General features: G+C 49.1%; 1 protein-coding gene across 1 annotated transcript in view; it reads right to left on the bottom strand.

Annotated features, from left to right (window-relative positions):
• Positions 1–17,454, bottom strand: part of INPP5D (inositol polyphosphate-5-phosphatase D) — a 125,489-nt gene that overhangs the window by 97,503 nt on the left and 10,532 nt on the right. The window contains exon 2 of the mRNA XM_086719963.1: positions 9,506–9,569. Within this exon, the coding sequence (XP_086576089.1) occupies positions 9,506–9,569 (64 nt within the window). The remainder of the gene's footprint in view (positions 1–9,505; positions 9,570–17,454) is intronic.

Here is a 17,454-nt window from a genome sequence, read left to right as displayed (position 1 = left end):
GCTATGAAGAAAGGGGTATAAATAGAATGATTGTCAGGGCAGGGCATGACTTTAGACAGGAAGACCTGGGAGTAACTTTGGGGCAGTTAGCTACATGGTAATCTAGAGGGACAGAGTCACAGGCAGAGGGCAGGGCAAGTGCAAAGATCCTGGGGCAGGAAGGAGCTTGGTACCAGTAGAAGTAACTATCTTTACTACCTCCTTGATGCCTTCCCACAAAGAGAGAGCCATTCTGTTGTCCGGTTTCCCAAGCAGTCAATGGTTTTTCTTGCAGACTTCTGAGTAACCTTGAAATCTGCTTGTTTGAATGTCTGGTTTCCCTCCTTAAAGCCTGGGACTGCGTCCCTGTGTCCTCTCCTTGTCCCAGTATGAGGTACTAAGGCCTCTTCTTAGGGTCTTAAGAGTATATATATTTGCCAGAGATACTGGATTTTGGAAAACACATTTCTTCATTTCAAAACTTCAGAAACTTTCCCCCCAAGTCATGAAGGAGAATAAGTGTGGCGGAGAGATGGGCAGGCACAGAGGGTCTCTCGACTTGGACTGTCAGGAGGAGAAGAAATGAAGGGACTTTGAGATCTTCCTACTCTCTTATGGTGAATTTCTTTGTAAAAATGACTAACCGATTATCTATTAAGTCATTCAATACTTAGGAAGAAATTTGGATTTTTCCTTCTTGCGGTTGCTCAAAGTAGGGCACACCTCTGCCAAGAAATGGGGGGATTAAGATTAACCTCCAGAGGTTTTGTGAGCCCTGAGTGGTAAACAGAGGCACCATTTTCAAGCTAAGTCCAACCGGGCCTTTTGTTGGACAAATGCTTATGAACCTTCTGTCTTGTGCCAGGCTCTAGGGCAGCACAGAACCAAACGAGCCCTCACACATGTTCGTGAGGCACCCACGGTTCACCAGAGCGGGGGCGGGGGGGGGGGGGGGACAGACAACAGAGCTGAGGACCACCCACACGGAGAGGGCACGGTAGCGGGAAAAGGGGGAGTGCTATGGCAGCACAGAAGAGGGAGTGATGATATTTTAGGGGCATTGGTCGGGTCGTTCATCTCCTCCCATTTGGGGCGGGCTCCTTTTGTTACAGAAACACCTGAAACACCTCTACTTCAAGCGATATAGATCTCGGTCCAGGGGACAATCTTGATGATTGCTTGTCATCAGTCTCTAGGGTGAACATCTGTTCCATAAGGGCAGGAACAATGCCTAGGAAGTTGGCTAACTATTGTACCCCCAGTGCCCAACCAGAAGTTGCTGCGTGAACAAGCAGATGTACAAATGGGGCATCTCTGAGCTAAGTCATTCTGGAATGACAAGTCATTAAGGAATATGGTCAGGAGATATGGCTACAGAGCTGACTGGACTCGGCTTAAAAGCAGGGTCATCTCGAGCCTCCTTCAAGAAGGTTAAAGGCTCAAATGCCATACAACTCACAGCTGGTTCCATTGCTAGGGCCAAAGTCCAGTGGTTGGGAAACCAAAGGTCGAGAGCCAAACATGGTGGCAGCAGCAGACTCAGTCTGGCGCTTACCTTCCAGCCGGAGGCCCAGGCTGCAGAGCCAAGCTCAGAAGAGAGGGAGGGTGGCCTGGCCGGTCAAATAACAGCCTTATCCTGTCACTGACTACTTGTGTGAGCCAAGCAAATAGTATCAGCCCCTTGGTTTCCTTGTATTTAAAGTGAGAATAATGATAACGATACTCCCTTCCAGGATTAAACTAAAGAACATATGTCAAGTGGCTGGCTCCAAGAAGGGCTCAATCGATGGGGGGCAGTGGTGAGAAGGGACGATGAGGTAGGACCCAGGGGGAGTGAGAGGACCCTCCCTCTGACCTCTCCGGTATCCTCAAGGCTCTCTGAGAGCTGCCTAGTGGGGACCCCAGCCACCAGCCCCTGCCCTGACCCCCTCCTTCTGTCTTCCCTACTGCTTCAAAGCTGGGAATGAGCAGGCCTAGGCCAATCACAGTTCTCGAACAGGTCCCCTTCCAGACAGAGAAGCCCAAACTTGGTGCCTCCCTCTCCTCTCTGCTCCTGGGCAGTAATCTGGCCAGTCAGGATGCCTGGCCACTCACACTTCTTCCCAAGCCCCTCTGACTGTCGTGTACCAATCCCAGGACTCCTGAGTCTTCTGTGTCCCCAAATGTCTGGACTTTCTGCCTCCCCTGCAGCTGGCATCCTTAACCCTTGGCAGGCCTGGGCTTCTGCCTGGGGGTTGCTTAGCTGACTGGCCTCCTTGCTTCTCTCCCCCGTTCCTTGTTGTTGTAAATCGATCATTCATGGAGTCACCCATATATCCAACACTGCACTGAGTGCCTCACATAAACCATCTCCGTCCACCCTGGAAATCTGCCTACGAGACACGTACTGCCTTTATCCCAGTATTTCAGAAGAAGAAACAGAGGGTAGAGGGAAGAAGACGGGAAGGAGCCTTCTCTGAAAATGCTGCGGCAGAAACTAGGAAAACACCCTGGGAAGCATCTGATGTCCTCACACAAATGTAGAAGGCGGGGCCTTTAATACCCAGGAGTGAAAACCCACGAGAAGAGGACGAAGGGAAAAACCAACAAATGACAGGGCCAGTCAAAGAGGGAGATGAGCCAGATAAGGCAGGCTTGCAGCAAAATGAAAAACTCAATGGTGAACTTCTAATCCACATGGGAGGGAGTGGCAGCCAAACGGAGACTGTGGGACAGAGGCCCCTGCCCAGAATGCAGAGGAAATTGGCATTCCGAAGGCAACGAGAAACAGGGCACGAAAAACAGGAGTGACTAGTCAACAGATAAAGTGGATCCCGTGGAGACCCAATTTAGGACTGCTGAGTGCGGCCACGGCAAAACGAGTTGTAACTGAAGCATGTAGCTCTTTCTGTATTCTCAAGGGTAGCAGAGAATTCATTCATTCCATAGATATTTACCAAGTGGCCACTGCATGCCAGAGACAGTTCTGGGACAGACAATACATGAATCAAGTGAGAAGTATATAAGATCAGGTAGTTACAAGTGCCACATGGAAGACACAGCAAGATATGGGGACGGGGGTGCGGGTAGATATTTTTATGGAGTCGTCAGGGCAGGCCTCTCAGGTGAGGTATTTTCTTAGCGGAAAGACTCCCTTCTGTTGGGTAACGCTACGTGGCCTCTTGCATGTGCCACAGCTAGACCCAGGACCTCATCTTGAAAGGCAAAGTCCAGAGGAGGGGCTAACCCATCTGCCGTAAGTAGCAACCGAGGTGCCTTCTCAGGGCAGAAGCTGCTAGGATACGGATTGGTTTCTGTGCTTTTTTTGTGGTTACAGCTGGAGAAGGGGACACTGACCGCTAGGATGTTTGGCTTGTGGCTTGGAGGTGCGTCACAGGCAATATCTGGGGGGAGGGTTGGGGAGTGAGTCCAGGAACACGGTGCAGGCGGCAGCCAAGGACAGCAGAAAAGCAGAGACCACATGGGACATGTCGTGGGCTTGCGGGCTTTTGGGGCAGTGAAACTGGATGTTCAATTTAAAATTTTCGTTTTCTGCGTTGAAATTCCCCTTAGGGAGCCCGAACCTTTGCATGTTAGGACACTTTTGGCTGCAGGTGACAGAAGACCCTAATTCAGTTACTTGAACAGAAAGAAAGACTGGACGCAGGGCGGTGACCAGGTTGGCTAATTGCGTTCAGTTCATTTAATGGCATCATGGGGGATGGTGGCCTCAGATGCATTTCATTTTTCTGCTCTGCCCTCTGCGTATTGGCCTCTCTCTCCAGCTGCCTCTTGGGTGCGGGGGGGGGGGGGGGGGGGGGGAGGGGCAAAAGCCCCAGCTACCACACACTATGACAGCTTCTGAAAGGAGAAAGGGGACCATTCCGTCTTTGTGTCTCTAAGACCAATCAACCTTTCCCAGAAGCCCCACAGAACACTTCCCTTCACATTCCACCGGTTACAATTGCGTCCTATCCCCGTGCCCAAGCCTGCCAACCACAGCTGGGGATGGCCCTAGGGAGCTCTGCTTTGGGCAACAAAGAGGAAACGGGCCCATCTCGGGGGGCAAGGTGGACCAGAAGGCTTAGGGCACGAGAGGCAGGGACAGGACAAGATGTCTGGGGACAGGGAGGGGGGGTGTGTAGAGAAGATAAAGACAGTCATGTAGAAGTTGACATGACAAACAGAAGTCAGAAGAGCTGGCATAAAAGCTTATTCAAAGACCAATCAGGAGAGAAGTCTGAGCCAAAGACAGACCCAAATTTGCAGAGCACACAGGCTGAACACATTCCAGTAACTACTGACGAAAGGAAAACGACAAGGGTAGAAAACAATTCACACCAGCTTCCAAGCAGAGAAATTAGAAAAAACGGATTCCCCATAATGGAACCAGCCCCAGGATGGCCTTGGGTTTTGCACTGGGGGCTATTTTCTGAAGGCACTGGAAGGGTACCTCTGTAGGATTTTGGTCCTCAAAAAATTTTATCCCCATCAAATTTCCTTTTGAGTGTAAAGGCAACTGGGGACGTTTTGAGATGTTCAGAAGCTTAGAAAACTGGCCTGCGTTCTGCAGCAAGCAAAATTTGAAAAATTCACAAAATAAAGTCAATTCGGTGCAGTTCAAGCCAATTCAATTCAATGGAAAGAAATGCAGGCTTCTAGAATGTGGCCTTCAAGGCCTGAAGGGACTGCTGGGCCCCCACCAGGCCCACTGCCCTCTGCATGGCCCCGGGGTGTCTTTTGCTGCCTGCACCTTCTCTGCTCCCTCTCGTTGTGCAATGTCAGGAAATGTGTGTTAGAGCCACATCCTTCGCCCAGCAGCTCAGATGGAATCTTTGCTGCACTTGGTGACCACTCAGAACAATAACAGCTACCACCCTCTTCCTGAACTTAATAACAATGGCTCAACCGTTTACCCTCCGGGACACTGTGACGAATGAACAACTTTTAGAAAGTTGTTTTGTTTTCTGTCTCCAAAAGCCACACTGCCCAGAGCAACATGACAGCCACTGTCAGGGACCAGGAACTGAGTCATGAGCCTCTCACCCGAGCGGCTTGAGCCACTGGGCTTTTTCTTCTAAATCAGGAAAGAAGACCGAAAGAGTCTATGAGGCAGAGTTTCAAATTCATTCCGTCTTCACTTAAACTTGCGTTAAAACTCGTGCGTGTTCCTGTCTTAAACAGTCCATATCCTGGATACGGTCTCAACCATGAGAAAAGACAGGAAGTTCACCGCAAACACTGATGTGACGGGGACCAGGGGCCGTTTTTATTTTCTGCTTTATTCTTCTTGGTAGGAAGGATGTCAGAACAAGGGCAAAGGTTGAGGGGTTGTAGGAATACAGCTGAAAGGACTGTGTGGACTTCGACTGTGGTGTTGGCTTTGGGATAGCCATTTATGAGCATGTCGTGAGCCTCCTCTCTCCCCTTGCTCACGCTCAGGCTGGCCCATCAGGACCACTCGTGCTGCTTCAAACTTGTCCGTCATCTCCCACAGAGGAGGGCCATTTTAAAAGCCACAGAGGCCTAACAGCTCATTCTGGAGTCAATGCTCCTCAGAGGAGTCTCGCTTCCCTTTCCAAGTCAGAAAAGGAGTTTGGGCTTTACAAGAAACCCAAGCTCTGGGCCTGGGAAACTCAGGCGTGAGGGGCTGAGCTGGTGTGCCTTCCTCTGGCCTCACACAGGGCTCTGAGCACTGCCCACCCCTGAGGACCAGAAGGTTCTCAGGCCCTGGGGGGCAGAGAGGGTGTTGAACACCCCTCTCTCAGGCCCCTGAGGTAACTGAGACACAGAAATCCACAGCCCAAGGAGCAGAGCAGAGAGGGACTGGTCACCACAAGATCTGCCCCCTTCCCACCACCCTTAGGCACTTGCCTAGAATCTTCTAGAATACCGCCTCCCCTTCTCCCCACCTCCCCTTTCTCTGCTGGCTCTGCCCCACACCTATTTCCACGCTGTCTTCTGTCAAAACAGCCCCCCCCTCACCCACCTCTACTCCTCTCCCTTCCTTCCTTTTTTCTTCCTCTTCCTCTTTTTCTCATTCATTTCTCTTTCCTTCTTCCCTGTCTCTCCATTGTCTTTCTCCCCCCATCTTTCCATCTCATTTCCTCCATTTTTCCTTCCCTCCCCTCACCTGAGCATAAGGTAGGACTGACTTACGTTGGTTTGCTCTCAGCCAATAAAGACAGCAGTGGCGGAGGTGATGGCTCCCCCACGTCAGCCGGTCACCCGGGTGGGTGTTCTACACGTTTTATGCTTTCCTGCCTTAGTGCCAGGTGCCTCATTGATTCGCCACGAGGCCCAAATGCCAGTGACGACCAGTGTCATCAACAACCGTGGGAAGGAAGAGAAGCCTCTCTCTCTGAGAGGCCACATGGCCCTGCCTCCTCATCCTCCCTTGCCAGAGTCCACCCTTCCCAGGGGGCCAACACCCAGCCAGGTCTGGACACGCTTTTGGGGTGGAGACCCGGGTCTGAGCTCCACCGTCTGTCTGTACGCGTCAGCCACGCTTGTACTTAACAGCAGGGGTGGGGGTGGGGGGGCGTTGAACGAAGTTAGTTTACATCCTTCCCTCCCCTCTCTGATTATCTGGAAGCCTGAGAAAGGTGGAGAGAGAGCAAGGTCACAGAGGGCCAGGATTGCTTCCTCTTGCGGGTCATGATGCACTCATCATGAGGTCCCTCTACAAAGAACGGACGGATGGACCAGGAGTGGCCCTTTGGTTTTGCCAAAAAGACAGAAGCCCCAGGAGAAGAGCGGACGCAATTAACATGAGAAAGCCAGTAAAGCCTTTGCCGCTTCACTTGGCCAAGTTTTTCAGGCCCGATTCTTATTTTAGGAGCCTCACATTCTGGTGGCACTGAGCAGACTCAGGTGTAAGGAATGAGTTATTTAGAAACTGTGGCTCAGCTCAGAAAAGAGTATGAGGTTTTGCCTCGACATGAAAAGAGGAACCAGAGTCAAAGTAAGCGGCAGTTGGCGAGGACCGAGGCCACGTCGAGTCTCTGACTTCACCTCATGGCGCACGTGCTTTAACTGGCTCCTCAGCAGCCAGCTACTCTCGTTATTTCGGTAAGGTGTTGTCTTTTTATAGGAAGGTGTATCCTTAGGCGTGGAAGCTTCCACAGGCTGCCCAGTCCTCACGGATCCCCGCACCCTGGTGACCTGCTGTTGGCCACCAAAGAGGTCGCAGGCCCAGTGCCGGGGTCGGGAGCACGCGTGTCCAGCAGGACCCCAGCTCTTCTAGGGAACCTGCCCACCCATCGCCCTGGCTGAGCGTCGTCTCAGGTAACCCTCTGTCCTCACACTCTGACTATGGGGCAGGTAGTGGCTCAGGCAGCCCGTTCACACACAGGCCCGTGGCCCCCGAGTGGACTGTGCAGAGAAAGCTGTTGCTGGCTGAGCCACCCGGATTACCTCTGGGGACTGGAACTGAGAAGTGCACCTGTTGGTGGGAGAAAGAGCAGACCCACAGAGAAGGGCTGAGTCGCGGCAGGCTGCACCCGGGTGCAGGGCCCCAAGCCCTCTGGTCCCAGGCCAGGCCTTCTCCCTCGGTGCCCCACCACCCCGCCACGCACAGCCACACAGGCCACCCAGCAGCAAGGGCGTGAAGGTGAGTGGGGGGGGCGGGGCACACTAGACGCAGTCTATACGTGTTTACAGGTCGTGGGTACTGCTGTATATACAAGAAGCCACAAAGTCGTGTCTTTTCCAGCTTAAGGCCTAGTCATATTTAAAGTCTTCTGCCCTTTGAAGGAAAAGAAGAAACCACAAGGGGAAAAAAAGATCAAAAGCATTGACCAACTTTTAACTTAAGAGAGTGTAGACTCCTTTCAGCAAACCACCTGTCAGGGATGCCAACCCGGCCAGGAAAGTTCACACGGTCCTAGACATATGTAAAGTTGTAGAGGCCGCTGAGGCCCACTGCCCGCCCCACACGGGCCTCCCCGAGGGCCTCACCCTGCAGGCGAGGAGCCCACGTGAGAGACAACCGTACCAGTGGTCAGCGGCTGCCAGGGACATGAACGGACAGTCTTGTACTAGATGTGCTAGCATTCATCCCTGGTGACCAAGCCGAGACAGGGGGACACCCCAGGCTAGCCAAAACTCTTCAGATGGATACTCTTCAGATACTGGTGTAGGTGCACATGTGGAAAGGACGAAGAAGCCAAAAGCGGCTCTCAGCCTGACCTCTACCGGGTGGAGTAATTCCGAGTGAGCCCAAACTTGTATCTCCCAGAAGCCCCTGCACCAAACAGCCCCAGCTGCCTGAGGAGGCAGCTTCACAACCCCCTGGGTTGGTTCAAGCATGCCCTTAGGACATCACTCTCTGACAAGTGGCTCATTGAAGTGATTCCTTTGACCCTGTAAACAGGCTCCCCAGAGGCACTCTACTCCACACAGCTTCTCCCCAGAGGCACTCTACTCCACACAGCTTCTCCCCAGAGGTGCTCCACTCCACACAGCTTCTCCCTCTTGACACATTTCCAGTGACCTGTGCCCCAGGGACTCGCCTGCTGTCCTGCCCTCTAGTCCAGCCCTGTTTTCACAACTGCATCTAGTTCTGCACAAAATGCATCCTTCCCTTCACGTTCTGGAATCAACGATAGGGCCCCACCTCTCTTCCTCCACTTTTACTTTCTTTTCAGCTAAAAGAAAGACCCACAGACCCCGTTGCTGCTCCTACATGACACGGTGTCCCAGCCCTGCTCTATTCCTCCGCTCTGCTCCACACACAGGTGCACCCCATTTGTTGGTGCCTCTCGAGAACTGAGCATGACTCCTCTGTCCCTGCTGAGGACACTGAGAGCATCACCTCCTTTGTTCTGACCACCCCCATGCTCTCTTAAAGCAGCCAGATAAAAATAGCTCCCCTGGCCTCCACCTCACTTGGTTGTCATGCACTGCGGTCACACAGAGCCCGTGGTGTTTGTCATGCAAACTATGTGTAGGGTGGTCTTTCCAGACTTGGAAAGACTTGTGCAGCTGATTCTTTGTTAACATTTAACGGCAAATTTTACACACTTGGACTTTACCTGTTGCAGCCAGATGCCATGAGCATCAGCCTTGGGCAGAACAGGCGTCTGTGAAGTGAAAGTTACCATCTCACGCTAACCCACCGGGCAATCATCTAGTCCCTCAGGAAAAACGGTCTGTTCTCCTGGAAGTTCCCCCTCCTCTCCTCCCTGGCCCGCTGACCTTCACTCAGCTGAGCTCACTGAAGGAAAGAATTGACAAGCCACAGTCCCCTTCCTCTGTCTCTGGGCATCCTTCCTCACCATCGTTCTCCTTTGCACTCAGGAACACAAGTTAATGTCTGTCAGGCCTGCTTCCTCGTGTCACAGAGCGGGGTTACTCTGCAGGATCATAGTTTAGCCACTAAGCCACCCCCAACCACAGACTTCTGGGGGAGAAAGAGGCTCAGCCGGGCCCTCATGTCCAGGCTGTCTGGGGCACAGGCTTTTCTTCTCTTCTTCTTCTTTGTCACCTACTTCTGCCAACATGGGCTCTGCGCAGGGCCAGTTGTCTAGGTTGATAAAGGGCTTACCTGGACAGTGAATTTATCATCTTCATTGGGCAGGATCCTGTACGTGTAAACACAATTCCGATACCTGAAATAGACCAAAGACTTTATCAGAACCCATGCAAGAGAATTCATTTCTCTGGAGAATTCCTGACCTGTCTGGAGGAATCTGGGCATGATGTCTCTGAACTTTGGAGCCGATCATACCGAGGTGGAGATCGGCCTTGACATAGAGCAGTCCTGCACCAAGCCCCCTTCCCCGCCCCCTCCACACCCAAGGAACTTTAGGAAGAAAGGCAGTGGGGTCTTTTGCGCGTGATTTATGTTGGTGCTTGACAGCTTTGTGGTCTGATTTAAAGGAATCCGCCATCAAGACATAGCTTCGTTACAGGAGTTTCACTTACTCAGCCCCTCCTGGGTGCCTGGCACTTTGCTCAACATTTATATGTGTTGGGTAACTAGATCTTAAAATTATACCCCGATTTTTAAAAATTTAAAACCATGCAGAGGGGCGCCTGGGTGGCGCCGTCGGTTAAGCGTCCGACTTCAGCCAGGTCACGATCTCGCGGTCCGTGGGTTTGAGCTCCGCGTCAGGCTCTGGGCTGATGGCTCAGAGCCTGGAGCCTGTTTCCGATTCTGTGTCTCCCTCTCTCTCTGCCCCTCCCCCGTTCATGCTCTGTCTCTCTCTGTCCCAAAAATAAATAAAAAACGTTGAAAAAAAAAAATTAAAAAAAAAAAAACCATGCAGAAAGGTAAAGGATGAAAAATAAATGTCTCCTTCTCCTGCTCCTGTGGAGCCCCACTTCTTAGATTTACTACTCCTTTTTGTAAGCCATTCCGAACTTTTAAACAGACATGCAAGCTTATATGTCCCTGTCTTTTTAAATGCAAATAATATCGGGGCGCCTGGGTGGCTCAGTCGGTTGAGCGTCCGACTTCGGCTCAGGTCATGATCTCGCTGTCTGTGAGTTCAGGCCCCGCGTCGGGCTCTGTGCTGACAGCTCAGAGCCTGGAGCCTGCTTCGGATTCTGTGTCTCCCTCTCTCTCTGACTCTCCCCCATTCATGCTCTGTCTCTCTCTGTCTCAAAAATAAATAAACATTAAAAAAAAAATTTAAATGCAAATAATATCATAGTATACATGCTGTTCTGAAATTTGCTTTTCTCACCAAAAACAAAAAAAAAAACAAAAAAAAAAACCTTAGAATTCTTCCCAACTCATGTTCCACCATGTGGTCGTGTGATCATTTATTTGACCAGCCTATGATGAGAGATGAGTAGTTACTTCTCAACTTTTTATCATCTCTGTGCCTACATCTCACATGCACTGGTGAAGTCACAGATTCAGCCTCCCCGTCAGTACAACGGGGACAGTAACAACACCTACCTGTTGCTGTGTCGATTAAGTGAGTTAACGTACGAAAAGCATTTCTTCTCGTTTTTTAATGTCTATTTATTTAGGAGAGGGAGAAAGCACATGCACGTGGCCGGGAGAGACAGAGAACTCCAAGGAGCACGACGTGGGGCTTGAACTCACGAACTGTGAGATCATGACCTGAGCCAACATCAAGAGTCAGATGCTTGGCCCACTGGGCCACCTGGCACCCCTGAAAAGCATTTGAATATGCCTGGAGCACGCTAAACCCTGCACGTGCTGACATTTACTAGCGGTTGTGGGGAGGTCGGCACAAGAAGAGCTGGACATGGGCTCTAGATTTTGAGACAGGGACTGCCGATTGCCTTCCCCTGAGGCTGTGTCACTTTTTTCTCCCACTAACCGGATATGTCTGTTTCCCCACACCCTGCCAACTGGCTGTTATCAGACATTTCAATCTTTGCAAATCTGAGAGGTGAAAGAAAAATGATCGCTTACTTTAATCTGCCTTTCTTTATGAGGAAGGTTGAACGCGTTCTCTTACGTTTCATAGTTGTCTTTCTTTTTCTGCGAATTTCTTTTTACAAACTGACATTTTCTGCGAATTACATTTTTTAAGATCATCTTTTGTTTATTTATTTGCCAGACTTTGATAGATGCTACACTATTTTGGAGTTGTCATTGACAGTGCTCATGGGACTTTTTTTTTTTTTTTTTAGCTGTGTTTTACGATTTTATGTGGTCAATTTTACAATCTTTTTTGGCTTTTGAACCAATGGATATTTCAAGAAAGTTTTAGAGAATGTTTTGCGTAATTTCACTTCCACCTGGTTCAGCTCTCACAGGGAAGTTTCTTTTCCTGTCTTGTCTCATCTCTGAATTCTCAGCAACCTGCACCCTGTCTCCAGAGCCTGAGCTGACAGCACACCTGGCTTATATCAGAGATGGCAGGGATGACTCTCTAGGCCACTGCCACGTCACCTCCCGCACAGGTCCCAGAAACGGAGGACGGCCCCAGGACCCCAGTCCAAGCCCCCCGTCGCCATCCCCTCCAGCCTCAGCCCCCTGTGCAAAGCCAGCAACAAATGCCAAGAGTGGCTCCGCCCTGCTACCCCCTTATCTTCCACTGCTGGCTCTCGAGACACTTCCTCCAGTAGATATGCAAATGACACCAGGGCCAGAAGAGTCTCATTTGGCGGAGGGCAGCTGGTTTGTGCAAGAAGTTCAGCAGGCCCAAAACACCAGCCCCTAAAGCAAAAGAACAGGGTCCCAAGGAGAGGGGCGCAGACAGCTGCACGGAACCGGAAAGGCCCTTCAGTTAATCAAGTGTGGCAGACAAGCCGTTATGGCCTTTTCAGAGAAGTTCTAGGAACACCGAAAGACAGACTCAGTTCCATGTTGTCCAAACAGACCAGGATTCAGAAGCTAGTCCGATAGGAAGAGAGGACATTTCCCCTTAGACAGTGATATCTCAGCAGCCCCAGTGCACAGGGCCAGACAAGCCAACCCCGGAGCCGGGTCATTTCAGGTCTTTGTGGGGAAAATGTACAACGTCACCACCACCACCACTGATGCCACACACACAGCCCACAGGAGATGAGTTGTTCCAGACTGCATGCTGTGGGGCTCCGGGGGCTCCGCGAGCAGGTGGAGGGGGGCACTCCTAGGTCTCCCTCACTCCTCAGCAGCTACACCACATTCTGGTCCCAGATGCACAAACGTTGCACAAATACACACATGTACACACACACAACACACATATACATGTACATACAAGCGTATATCCACATACAGACGTGGAACCGACATGTACACGCACAATCTCACATGTAAAATGTTTCAAGTGAAGATTCCACGACTCTATCAGCTTTGACAACGACCACACGGGAACGCAATCCAGACAACGTGCTTGGCTGCGTCATCCAGCCCTTCCCAGCTCTTTTGGGGTGATTCAGTAACAATTTAGGGTGCTGACACAGGCCCTCGACTGCTACTCTTTCCAGTGAGCGGGTCGCATTTCAGGGTGACTGTGTTAGGAACAGTCCCACTGGAGACCCACGTTGGGATGGTGCTGGGCTGGGTATGGAGGAGGCTGTCCCACCTCAGATGACGTGGGGCTTACAGCAAATTTCCCGCATGACTCCCGACAGCTGCCAGGTGACAGCAGGTGCCCATCCTGTTCTAAGAGGGAAGATGCTTCCCGGGAAGGGCATTTCCTGATCAATCCCAATATGGTTGGGGAAGTTATACGTAAATGCAAGAGGACAAGCGGGGGCACCTGGGTGGCTCAGTGGGTTGAGCGTCCGACTCAGCTAAGGTCATGATCTCGCGGTTGGCGAGCTCAAGCCCCACGTTGGGCTCTGTGCTGACAGCTCAGAGCCTGGAGCCGGCTTTCGGCTCTGTGTCTCCCCCTCTGTCTGCCCCTCTCCTGCTCGCACTCTGTCTCTCTCTTTCTCAAAAATAAATAAACATTAAAAAAAATTTTTTTGGGGGCGCCTGGGTGGCGCAGTCGGTTAAGCGTCCGACTTCAGCCAGGTCACGATCTCGCGGTCCGTGGGTTCGAGCCCCGCGTCGGGCTCTGGGCTGATGGCTCAGAGCCTGGAGCCTGTTTCCGATTCTGTGTCTCCCTCTCTCTCTGCCCCTCCCCCGTTCATGCTGTGTCTCTCTCTGTCCCAAAAATAAACAAACGTTGAAAAAAAAAAAATTAAAAAAAAATTTTTTTTTAATGCAAGAGGACAAGGAAACAGAAGTAGGAAGAAACATCACAACACTTTTATTCTCTCAGATAAACAGGACTATATCTGTATGACTATTCCTAGCCAAATAAACACTGACGAGCATACCCAGAAACATCCTTTGCCACGGCGAGCCCCATGGGGGGAGAAAGAGAGAGAAAGAGAAAGAGGCAGAAATCAAACTCTAAAATTCAAGAACCTCATGAGTGTCTCTGTCTCGCTTTGCTGATTGGCTTAGCATGCCCTATAATTGTTTTCAAGTCCCTTTGTAACTCCTGCTACATATCAGTTCAATTTCTAGTGCTGTCTGTGCATGTGTTGTTTTTCTTGCTTAAGTGTTGTAGACAAGATGGGGTGGGAGAACAAGGGTTGGAAACCTTGTGTTCAAAAAAGCCACTGGGACCCCTATAGAAACAAGGGAAAATGTGGGTCAGCCCTAGGAACCAACAGTGTTTGTTCACCGTTCACCACCAGGACCTCAAAGAATCCCAGAGAAAGAGAGTACGAAAATGGATGAATTACAAGAAGCCATTAGTTCAGAAGAGAGAAGGTGAGGGAAGGCCAGGTGGCCGGGTGAGAGGCAGAGGGGAGGCAGCCAGAGTGCTGTTGGGGGTCTGCTGAGCACCCTGCCCCAGCAGTCTGGGGGTTCAGCAAATTGTTCCTTATATGAGACCCCTGGGAGGAAGGCCACCTATCCTTGAGGCCATACCACCCCTCATCACTTACTCCCATCAGCTAGATCTCGGATGAGGGCTCCCACCCCCATCCTTGCTGGTCCTTTTTTTTTTTTTTTTTTGCTGGTAAGAGGATTTGGGCAAAAACCCACTCTGATCTCCAAAAGAATCTGACTCGACGTTTCCTGACAGTTCTTTGTCAGAAAAGAAAAACCACCAGGCATATGAAAACATAATGCCACTCAAAAGAAGGGCATCATTTTTCTAAGGACTCAAAGGCGTTACCTCCATGTTTCATAGAATCACTGCGAAAAGAATAAAAGACATTCTGGAGAAGTCTGATTGTGAACTCAGCACACCATTGCATTGCTGGTGTGGGAGAAGTCAGTTGTGAGAACTGAGCAGCATGAGACAAAGGAAAAGTGATCAGAAGTGGAAAACGTGGAGTTCATGAGTCAGCACTAAATACCACAACAGCTCGTGTCCTGGGGAATGTTAACAGGGAAGAAAAGTTCGAGAAATTCAGTACAGAAAGAAAAGATAGGGAGGGAAGATAAGCGACAACAAGGATCTCTGTCCTCATACACGCATAAATAGGGGTTTCTGAAAGCACAGATGCTTTTTTTTAAAGCTTTTTAAAAGAATGTTTATTTATTTATTTTGAGAGAGAGAGAGACTACACGCATGCAAGCTGGGGAGGGGCAGAGAGAGGAGAGAGAATCCAAAGCAGGCTCCATGCTATCAGCACAGATCCTGATGCAGGGCTTGATCCCATGACCCGTGAGCCAAAATCGAGTCGGACGCTTAACCAACTGAGCCACCCAGGCACCTGAAATATTTAAAAATTATCTCTGGGGCACCTGGCTGGCTCAGTTGGGAGACCATATGACTCTTGATCTTGGGATCATGAGTTCAAGCCCCAAGTTGGGTGTAGAGATTGCTTAAAAATAAATTTTTTTATGGGCATGCAAGCTGGTACAGCCACTCTGGAAAACAGGATGGAGCTTCCTCAAAAAACTAAAAATAGAACTACCCTACGACCCAGCAATTGCACTACTAGGCATTTATCCACGGGATACAGGTGTGCTGTTTCGAAGGGACACATGTACCCCCATGTTTATAGCAGCACTATCAACAATAGCCAAAGTATGGAAAGAGCCCAAATGTCCATCGATGGATGAATGGATAAAGAAGATGTGGTATATAGATACAATGGAGTATTACTCGGCAATCAAAAAGAATGAAATCTTGCCATTGGCAACTACGTGGATGGAACTGGCTATTATGCTAAGAGAAATTAGTCAGTCAGAGAAAGACAAAAATCATACGACTTCACTCATCTGAGGACTTTAAGAGACAAAACAGATGAACATAAGGGAAGGGAAGCAAAAACAATATAAAAACAGGGAGGGGGACAAAACAGAAGAGACTCATAAATACGAAGAAAAAACTGAGGGTTACAGGCAGGGTTGTGGGAAGGGGGATGGGCTAAATGGGGGAGGGGCACTAAGGAATCTATTCCTGAAATCATTGTTGTACTATATGCTAACTAATTTGGATGTAAATTTTTAAAAATAAGAAATAAAATTTAAAAAAATAAATAATTTTTTAAATAAAAAATAAATGAAAAATAAAAATGATCTCTATAAGTGGCTCTGAGGAAAAGCACCTCTGCCCAACTTTTTTTAATAATGATGATGCCACATAAATGTCTCCATATTTTATAAAACTTACATGACTCTTAAGCCACAACCTGACCCAAATCACATAAATCGATCTCCCCTATGCACATATACACAAAAATCCTAAATAATTCAGAATACAATCAAAAGTTATCATGATCAAAACCAGTTAATTTTAACCATGCAAAAATGATTAATGTCAGGGACTTTATTTATTTATTTATTAAAAGGTTTTTTTTTTTAACATTTTATTTATTTTTGCAAGACAGAGAGAGAGAGAGAGAGAGAGAGAGAGAGAGAGGGAGACAGCACGTGAGCAGGGGAGGGGCAGAGAGAGAAGGAGACACAGAATCCTAAGCAGGCTCCAGGCTCCAAGCTGTCAGCACAGAGCCCGATGCGGGGCTCAAACCCACAAACCATGAGATCATGACCTGAGCCGAAGTCAGATGTTTAACCAACTGAGCCACCCAGGCACCCCAATGTTAGGGACTTCATAAAATTAAGCTATTATACTGAAATAAGGGAAACAATGTGTCATCTCAATAGATACTAAAAAGGCATTTGATAAAATTCAATACTTAGTCATTCAAAACTATTTACAAAACTAGGAAAAGATGGGTCCTTGTTTAACGTGACAATGAGTAACAACTAACTTTTATCAAGTGCTAACTCCATGCAGGTATTGTACCAAATTCTTTCCAGGAACTGTCACGTTTGATTCTCATAGAACTTCCTGAGGCAGATATGTTCTCTTCCCAATACCCTCCGCTGCAGTGTTTTAGAAATACTGGCCAATGTAATAAATTATGAAATCTAAATCAGGGTTATAAGTATTTGGACAGTAGACCACAAAATGATCACGATTTACATACAACAGGATTGTCCATCAAGAAAATCCAAGAGAAGCAAATGAAAAGCAATTTGAAACAAGGAGGAGTAACGTAACAGAATAAAAGGTGAATTCATGAAACCTGTAACTTTCCTGTACGTTCTCAGTTACCACAAAAGGGTAACTGCAGGGGGAAAGCTATCATTTACAAAACTAACAAAATTGTAAAGTAATCAGAAGTAATCATAACAAGAAATATGAAGGATCTGTATGAAGAAAATGACACAATTTTAAATAGGGGTAGCTATACTTATCATTGAGACTAATACTAAAATGTCCCTTTTCGCAAGTTATATTACGGGTTTCATGCAATTCTTTTTTTTAAAATTTTTTTTTCAACATTTATTTATTTTTGGGACAGAGAGAGACAGAGCATGAATGGGGGAGGGGCAGAGAGAGAGGGAGACACAGAATCGGAAACAGGCTCCAGGCTCTGAGCCATCAGCCCAGAGCCTGACGCGGGGCTCGAACTCACGGACCGCGAGATCGTGACCTGGCTGAAGTCGGACGCTTAACCGACTGCGCCACCCAGGCGCCCCGAGTTTCATGCAATTCTAATCGAAGGTGCAACTGTCTTTTTTCCCAACTCGACAAAATTATTAGCTGGTTCGCCTGGAAG

This window comes from Puma concolor, chromosome C1 (assembly GCF_028749965.1).
Source record: "Puma concolor isolate L17-30 chromosome C1, mPumCon1.1.hap2, whole genome shotgun sequence".
NCBI lineage: Eukaryota > Metazoa > Chordata > Mammalia > Carnivora > Felidae > Puma > Puma concolor.
This window is presented reverse-complemented; position numbering and strand designations above follow the sequence as displayed.